The 9,122-nt window shown below is 37.2% G+C and overlaps 1 protein-coding gene across 1 annotated transcript; it reads right to left on the reverse strand.

The window, feature by feature from the left end:
* Positions 1 to 195: 195 nt before the first annotated feature.
* On the reverse strand, positions 196 to 8,230 carry LOC131777912 (monoacylglycerol lipase ABHD2). The gene is made up of 8 exons (XM_059094277.2): positions 8,067 to 8,230; positions 5,865 to 6,048; positions 4,293 to 4,461; positions 3,594 to 3,777; positions 1,930 to 2,115; positions 1,569 to 1,638; positions 1,397 to 1,481; positions 196 to 841 (listed from the first exon to the last, which is right to left on the reverse strand). Exons 1-8 carry the CDS (start codon positions 8,222 to 8,224, stop codon positions 639 to 641), a joined length of 1,239 nt encoding a protein of 412 aa, XP_058950260.2. The 5' UTR covers positions 8,225 to 8,230; the 3' UTR covers positions 196 to 638.
* Positions 8,231 to 9,122: the final 892 nt, after the last annotated feature.

A 9,122-nucleotide genomic window follows, 5' to 3' on the forward strand; every position in this document is an offset into this window, starting at 1 on the left:
GTTTTGATATATGCGTGCAGTTTAGGAATTTTTAGCAATGGAGGGGTTCTCTGTCGGAGAAAAGTTAAAACTTTATAAACAACATAACAATTACTGGGTTTCTGGCGTGATTTAAGATAAACGTTTTCATGTTTTCAAGAAGCCTTACCATCAAGGTTTCATCTCTGATTTACTATGATGAATTAGTTACAAGATATGTTTTATTGTTGGAAAATAGTTTTTAATCGATGTTTGTCAATATCATTATCATCACGAAGTTATCTGTGACTAGTTTATTTAATCAGAATATTTTCTATTATAAAAATTTCCCTTAATTCCCTTTAAACTTGTGACAGCGTTTCACAAAAGTATTCTACCTAATTCGAATGTTACGACTGTTTTATCAAAAATAATTAAATTTCTAAAATGTTTACGTTGAGATAATCCCGAGGTTTGACAAACCAACAGTAATAATGCAGTTGAAATGAATCGTGAACAGCTTTATGATTAAAGATGATGGCCACTTCCGATAGCTTTGTTGTCCCTCAAATCTAAGATCACGCAAAACTGAAATGGTCATTGGGTAAAACTGGAGTTTAGGATCGTAAAAAAAAAAACTTACGAAGGAGATATACAAAACCGCCACTTTCCGGCGAATGTTAGGATGCACTAACATATTCTTCGTCCTGCTCGGACAAGGATGATAATTTTCCCTCGTTTTTCACTTTTAAAACCGCCTTGATATACTGTATCACGGCCTTGTCAAGCCAAGTCAAAGGGAAAACAGTAAAAAACCCTCCCTCGTAAAATCCAAGATGGCCACCATGATGAGTCACGACAAACACTGCTGATTCATTACATTCTAAAGACAGAGAGGAAAAAAGGCAAGTCAAGTATTAACAGTCACGTGGACTTCACTTCCGAGGCTTCTCCTTGCTTTCCTATTATGAAGCGAATAGGGGTGTATTACTACTCTTCCTGGGGGGATGTTAGTTTATCGTGGGCAACCCCACTCCCCTCACCCCTGCCCCTGAGGTTCAACAAGTTTTCCAACCTAAAAATTTGCTGGTAAACAGATATACTCTGACTGGATCGAGGCATAGTGACGGAAAAGTTTTAGTTTCGCCCCAGAACACAAAACTGAGCCCGGCCTGAGATCTTCTCCATATTTCTCCATAAGTCCACCCCCGTCAGCGATCAAGATGCCTAGTTATCCACAAAATCTCCTCTAGCGCAGCGCCCCGACGTATGGGAGGGGCTTTGTTCGAGCTCCACCCCCAAGAAGTAAAACTGCATATCCTGTTTAAGAACAAGGCCTCGTAAAAGCTTCCTTTTGTGGCGGCATATAATGTACCTGTCAAGACCATATAATAGAATTCCTTATCACCAATTAATGGTCCAAACACCTAATACTTACTGACGTGGTTGTATGGCGTATCAAACAGTTCCTCAGGTATGAGGGGATCGTCTGAGGCATTTAAAAGAAATACTGGGATCTTAATCTGTGAAGAGAAAACACGTAGAAGAAAACGATAACTATACCAAAACAGAGAAAAAAGACAAGAACAAAAACTACAGAGAGAGGTTACCTGGTTTATGTAGTTACAGGAACTGTTGACAGCATAAAACTCGTCCAAATTATGGAATCCCGCCATTTTTCTAGAGTTAAGGTAAGGAAAAATTCAAATTCCCTTAATTACACAGTATCACAGTCGCACCTCTGTTACGCAGACACTTTCTAACACGCTCTTTGATTTGCCAATAAACTTGGCCACTTTCTCAAATAATTAGATTCATACAACTTGTTCACGATTTTCTGCGCTTCAGACAGTTTGCTTGATCATTTAGCTCCCATCGGCGAAATTTTTCTTTGTTCTGATTGGCTGCTGTGGTTACTATGGTTTCGCTTTCACGGCATGCAATTGAAGAGTACTCTAAAATGTTACTCACTTGACATATGCATCATCAAGCTCCACAAGGGAAGAAGACGAGCGAACATGATGAACATATGAAGTAAATTTGGGGCACTGGAATAAAACCTTCATGTTGCGGTCGAGTACCTTTTTCACGCTTTGGGTGATGCCCCAGTTGTAGAAACGTCGTAGTCCATCCCATTCGTGAAGGAGAGTCTTTGCTCTACAAATCACGGAAGAGATCGCCAACAATACATGTGTAGCAACGTTAAAAGTTTACGTTTCACTCTTTCAACCCTTAGAATGACCAGTACCTAATTTCTCCTTACAGCAATACTGCTGAATCTTTCATTAACATGACGAGAATAAAGGAAATGATCGCCTACCCACGAAGCTTTGATTGTTAAACAAATTCTCCTTGACAGTTCCAAAGGAAATATATAGAGGAGAATATGGGGAATATGGATACTGATTTTGGGGTGTAGAGGGTTAGATATTCATAACGTCATCTTGCCTGTTATATACCAGTCAGTCCGTGAGTCCACCTGTCCATGAATCCATTCCATAATCTATCAGTCAGGTAGACAGTTTGCGAAGCACTCAGTGAGTAACGCTCGAAACGTCAGCTTTTTACCCTTTACGGTGGCTAATTTACGTTTTCAACTCAGTTGTTAACACTTAATTACCTGCTATACTCTTCCACCGACGCAGCACCACAGTTTCTTTAGAAACTTACCCCTTTATTCACTCAGCGAGTAAGTCAGCTAAATTTGTAATTTAGTCTGTCAGTATGAGTCAATCCATAACTTAGTTTGACAGTCACTCAGTTAGTTGATGGTCTGCCTGTCAATCAATTATTAACCTTTATACAACCCTGATATCAGTATGCATATTTTCCATATTGTGCTCCATACATTTCCTGAGGGTGCCGACAAAGAGAATTTGTTTAACAATCAAGAGATTATTTTAAGAGCTCCTTACACCTAAGACCACTACTGAACTAGTAGTTGAAAATAGGACTTGAAAAAAATTCAGGCCCGTACAGGCCAGTGCAGTGCTCTACCAACTGAACTAACAAGCCAACTGGGAGCTGGTCAATATGTTGGGTCCAAATAAACCATCCAAGTGATGAATAATGATTTTAGATATGTGAAATTCACATAGCTAAAATCATTATTTAATCAAGAGCTTCTTTAGTTTGTGATCATTTCCTTTATTCTCGTGACCTTAAAGTATGATTCAGTATTGATGTTGTAAGGAAAAAATAGATGCTAGTCACTCTTATGGGTCAGAGAGTCAAAGAGGTTAATCATAACCTCAATCAGTGAATCTGTAATTTGATATTCAGTAATATGCTATTCTGTGAAATTTAGTTGATTTAACTCTGAGCCCTTGAAGTGACAGGTGTACAATTTCTCTCACACCATCACTGCTAAATCTAAAAAATAGGTCACGAGAATTAAGGAAATGATTGCTTATGAAAGAAGCTCTTGATTACTCTAACTCTCCTTACCACAGGAAATGTTTTGAAAACAAAGAGAACATGCATAATGATGTTTGGCTATAAAGTTGTAAAGGGTTAAGGCAAACCTTTTTCCTCGGGATGGAGCTAACCTTTTCTGTGTCAGCTTCAAGAAATTCCCTGGTACACTCATAAGTCATTGAAGTTATGACTAAAATTCACATTTGCAGATCTCTTACCTCAAAATATCATATCCCTGGCACACAGACACAGCACATTCAAATAACTCCTGCCTTGAAGGTTCCTCTCCTAGATATTTCATCAAAATGTTTGCACCCATAGAGAACCCGACTCCAATAAGTCGCTGGTGATTACCCACAGAGGTGATATGTGAAACCATGGCTGCTAGTTCCTCTGTACCACCTATATTGTTATTACACCAGTTTTATTAGCAACATGTTTTGGTTTTCAGTTATGTCCAACACATTTTTCAATTTCAATGGAACCATTTTCCCTATAAAGTTGAACCTGTTTTAAGCAGTCACCTTGTATCTTAGCGGCCAGTAGTCAATGTCCTGAATTTTCTTCCCCTTAATCACTGAAATTTTCACCCCAAGTAAGCAGCTATCTCTATGAAGGGGGTCATGGTCACCCTTTTCTGAGTCCCAACAGCCATTGTTTATTGTCTTCTGTCTGTATTGAACAGTCCCTTAAAGTGGAACCACTAAAATTGAATTAAGAATAATCTTTCCTATAAAATTAAATCCATGGTTATATCTCCCGAAATCAGTTAAGTAGCATGTGACTCAGTGGTGGCAAGTTTTGTGGTGGAGAGTTTGATGAGGTAGTGAATTGACTGTAAACCAAATTACATTCATTTGACAATGTCCATTAATCCAAAGAAAAATTTAACAGAAGAGCAGATAGCTAAAAATTACCATATGTGAAAATTCTTGGAGTGGACAATCCACCCTCTTCCTTTGCTCCCAAATGATTTAAAACAGCAACTTTGAAGCCATGACGAATGGCGTAGTCAGCAAATGTGCGCACATACTTTGTCTCAGAACAGTTAGCAATTCCTGGGACTGTGATGATTGTAGGCTTCTCCTTGGATCATTCAAAAAAGGGAAAGTATGTTAGTTCTGTACACTGTTACCTGTTGGTTGTCCTGACTGACACTCTCTTGTCACTGAGATTACAAGACTTTTGTTCAGAGCTGCTCATCTCACCTGACCACTCTTAACTTTGTAAAAACTCCCCAACATGAAACAACTGTATATTTACTAGCAAGGTAGCTTTTATTTTTTTTAGGGCTGCTCATCTCATCTGACCACTCTTAACTTTGTAAAAATTCACCAACACAGAAAAACTGTATATTTATTTGCAAGGTGGCTGTTAAATTCCCCTCCTTATCCATAATTACAGTATCCAGTCAATTCACAAATTTCAAGCAGTTCAATAAACATCGGTTTCCTTGATGCAAACTGATCATAATCTTTGTGATATCAACATGTTTTATTGTGCTGAATGACAGTCTCTTGTCACTGAGATTACAAGATTTTTATTCAGGGCTGCTCAGCCTGTGAAACTCTCCAGGTAGTTCAATTGATTTCACTAACAAATTTGATTGAGAAATTATCTCAAATTTTATAAATAAGATGACAGACATTGGTAACAGAACATGAGCCTCAGATCAACCAAGATTTATTTAAATACACAAAAGGAACTGGCAAAACATTTTGAGTTATTCTGGCAGAAATTTACAATCTATTTACTCTTTGATCATTTTTCCCAAGGAGGTGAACTGTATAGTGTTACATTTACTCAGATCCTTGAGATCTGGCAGTGAAAGCTGCACAATGCATCCCTAAAAATCATTTACACATGGTATGCCTTGTCTTCTTACTGAAGATATTGTATGATTCTATGATGCTCTTTTAAGACCATTCATGTGTTCTAGCTGAATAATACAGCAATGTATAGTTCTGTTAAAAAATGAGTTCATTCTTGGTACAGAAAACAGGAGATACTGTCTATAAGGTGCTCATCTTATAGATTATGTGCTATATGGGAATTTAGAGGTGGACAGCCCATAAAGTGGCTCTCCTTGTCTGCTCTTTCCGGGTCAAAATGGAATTTAGAATATTCAACTTGGTTTTTGTGGAGGGAGGAAAACATGAGGACCTGTAGAAAAAACTTCTGAGCGAGGACAATCAAACCCATTGAGGCCACAGTAGTGGGACTGGTGAACACCCTCACCAATGCACTAGCCCAAAAGGAATGCTGCTGTTTGTCTCATGAGCATTTCTATCTGCTCATTTCAAAACACATACATATTTCCGCTTCCTAATAATACTGCTATGACTTCAAATAAATGAATCCCATTCCCTGTGTTTTGCATATGTAAGCAACCAAAACATCCTTAAAAAATTTAGCAAGTCAATACCTTTTTTTTTTCATGTTATACCATAACTTATAAACTCAATTATGATAAGCTCATGATTGTATACCTGTTCAACACTCAAAAGTGAATTTTTGTCAGGAGAGTAAATCTCATAAGTGACAACAGTGCCATCATGTAGCTTTGTTGTGTGTAAGGCTCCTTTCAACTCTGGGCAAGCACGTCTACCGAACAGGGCTCCTACAAGGGTTTGACAGTGGCCACTCTTTCCCCAAATGACTGGGGGGGAATACCTGTCGGTGAATAATAACTATTATTAGAGGTATATACTAAACAAGTGGAAGGCACTAAACACACACCCTCAGACAATTGGTTACTTGAACTCCAAACATCCTTTGCAATCCACTTCTGAGCAACTCTTGTGGGATTTGGAACCAAAAATATTGTAATCATTGCTGCCCAATAAAGGAGTTTAAATCAATTTTTTTTTGGCGACATTATCTCACGGTTTCAGTATATGCTAAAACAACTATTCACCTCACTGTCAGTGGTTAGGGGTTGATATTTACCTCACTAATTCCCAGCTTGGAAATATCCACCAAAAGGCACTTTTGCTTCAGTAAATAGTTGTGACCTATTAACCATTTAACTCCCAAATCAAATCTGTAATTCTCCTTACTGTCAACCATACAATTCTTAGTATGTTATTTCAGAGAATTTGGTATTGGATCAACTAATTATCCCCAAATTGATATTTTTCTTTTTTCTCATCTCTCATCTGGTGAACATTGCATTGATATTGTAAGGAGAAATTCTTTCTTGGTCACTCATGGGAGTTAAAGGGTTAAGTAAAACAACGATCCATTGCTAGTGAACTGCAATTTAAGTGATTATTGCAAAAAAAAAAGTCTGATTTCTGAGAAAAGGTGAACTCCTAAAAAATTTGCCTTTCTTTCAATGTATGGCTTCACAACTCAGTTGTAGTAACCCAAAAAGTATTAAAAAGGCAAGAGTTTCAGTCCCATCAAAGCCTTAATTTTTTCAGGCTGCTTTTCTGCAGTTGCTTAAATTGCTGCACACTTGTGTGGATCATTGCTTTACTTCAGTTTCATCTGCAGGTCAAATGAAGTTTATTTCATTCAAAACTGAAATATAACTGTAACTATTAAGTTGTGAAAGACTAGTAGAGATATAATATATATAAAATCTCAAACCATTATCCTATTGTCAAGTAGAGATCATTACACCAAGAGAGTTTGGTTGGTCTCTGAGGTAAAAATGGATCTAATACATTGGCCAACTTGTAAATTCCTTATTAAGACATTTTATCTTTTTGCATCCACTTTTATGTAACAGCTAAAATTTAAGACTTGCCTCTTGCCTTCCTTGAATATTCAGTGCCCTTCAGGTTAACACTTTCAATCCCAAGATCTCATTAGTAATTCTCCTTACTGTCAGCCAAAGAATTCTCATTATGTTAGTTTGGAGAATTTGGTATCGGATCAATTAGTAATTCCATAATTGACATTTTTCTTTATTCTTATCACTTGTATGCATGATATTGTATAGATATAGTAAGGAGAAATTCTATCTTGGTCACTCACTGGAGCTAAAGCGTTAACAGTTATGCAAACCTTGTTGGTATAATTATCACACCTCAAGAGTTAACTTAATAGGGACTCACTACTGCAAGTTTTGATGAAGATTTTAAAAAAATGACAATTTGAATTTAAAACCTCAGATTTTCAAACAACAGAGAGGAGGAGAAACGAGTAGTTAAGATATAAATGCGGCACTTTGTGCGCTATCCGGTTTTTCTTTAATAATTAATGATAGCAATATGACAGAGCGCATCCACGAAGGTCTCGCTTAGTTTGGCAAGAAATTGGACATCTTCCAAAATTATTCTTACAATAATATATCGTTCTGAGCAGTAGGAATACCATAGCCTTCTAACCAAAATTTACCATTTTACTAAAAAAATAATTTTCGTTAAAACCGGTTTCGTAAGGTTTCACAGTAAGAGTTATCTGCCACTACGAATAAGTTTTTTAAATTTCTACATTGAATATACCGGCTTCCATGTAAACAGTTTCATCTTTCCAAACCGATGATGTTTTGTGTTACCGCGAAATCGCAAAATTAGATTTAACCGATCAATACAAAGAACAGAGAAGCTTGGCAATAAAATGGCAGCTGTAATAATATTTTAAAGGATGAAAACAACTCATTACTTAATTACCATGAACCCGAATGCTGTTTTGTTATCGAAAGATATAAACACATTTGTAGAAACTTTGAATTTACGTACCTTTCGAAAAAAATAGGACACGACTCTAAGACTGTGTTGGTAAAATGGCTATCCGATGAAATTATCTTTGGAGGATGAGAAGAATCCGTCAGATTTAGGACACGAACCAGCAAAAACACAATCACAACTACAAGAGCCAAAATAACAAGATACGCCATTAGCGAGACCTCCTACTTTGAGGAACCCTCCAGAATACATGCGCTTATTGGTAACGCAACATAGCACTATGTAACGCAACACTGCAGATCCCTTTCAATTCTAAAAACATTTCCGGTGAAAACTCTCAGCGTTAAAATTTATGTTGATCTGTGCAGGAAATTTATACAAGCTATCCATGAAGCATATTTAGAAAGAAAATTTGCAACATAAACTTCAGACATCGGATGAAGGGGAAAGGGGGAAGACGAGGCGACGGGACACTTGGTCAACAAGGTGTCAGTTATCGAGTCACTGGGTCTTAAAATGTTACTTAGTGTTATTTCTTCATTCACCCTCTTGAACAGGATGAATTTATGTATCAGAAGCCTTAAAAACTGTCTTATTATCCATCTCGGCCAAAATACCCGAAAAATCACTCGAAACAACTCAGGAAAACAAAGGTCAGTGAACTTTATTCATCTGATAATAAATAAAATTGACCTTTGGAATCATGGACCAATATACCTCATTAGCTTGGATGTTTTGTTTTCTCAACGAAGGACTCAGGGGAATCTGGTGAATTATGCGAACCTATGCATGGAATAGGACGAAATTTTTAAGAAAGAGTTCTCTAGATAACCACTTTGTCGAGCATTGTGACGCATTTTGCGGGTTCAAATGGACATTTTGGTGGGCTAAAATATATTTCATTTCGCTCACACGTCAGTAGTTCAGGATTTTGATGTCATTTTTTTTCAGTTTTTTCTTTCTCAGTGCCCTCCAAAGAGATAATACTTGTAAGACAGCTTATGTTCTTGGGCATAATTTATATTGTTTTCAGTATCACAAAACCTCCGTTGGGAAAACAAAACTTCCAAATTAACCGCATCAAATAATTGACGTCACGCGGCCTCAAAC

This window comes from Pocillopora verrucosa, chromosome 11 (genome assembly GCF_036669915.1).
Source record: "Pocillopora verrucosa isolate sample1 chromosome 11, ASM3666991v2, whole genome shotgun sequence".
NCBI lineage: Eukaryota > Metazoa > Cnidaria > Anthozoa > Scleractinia > Pocilloporidae > Pocillopora > Pocillopora verrucosa.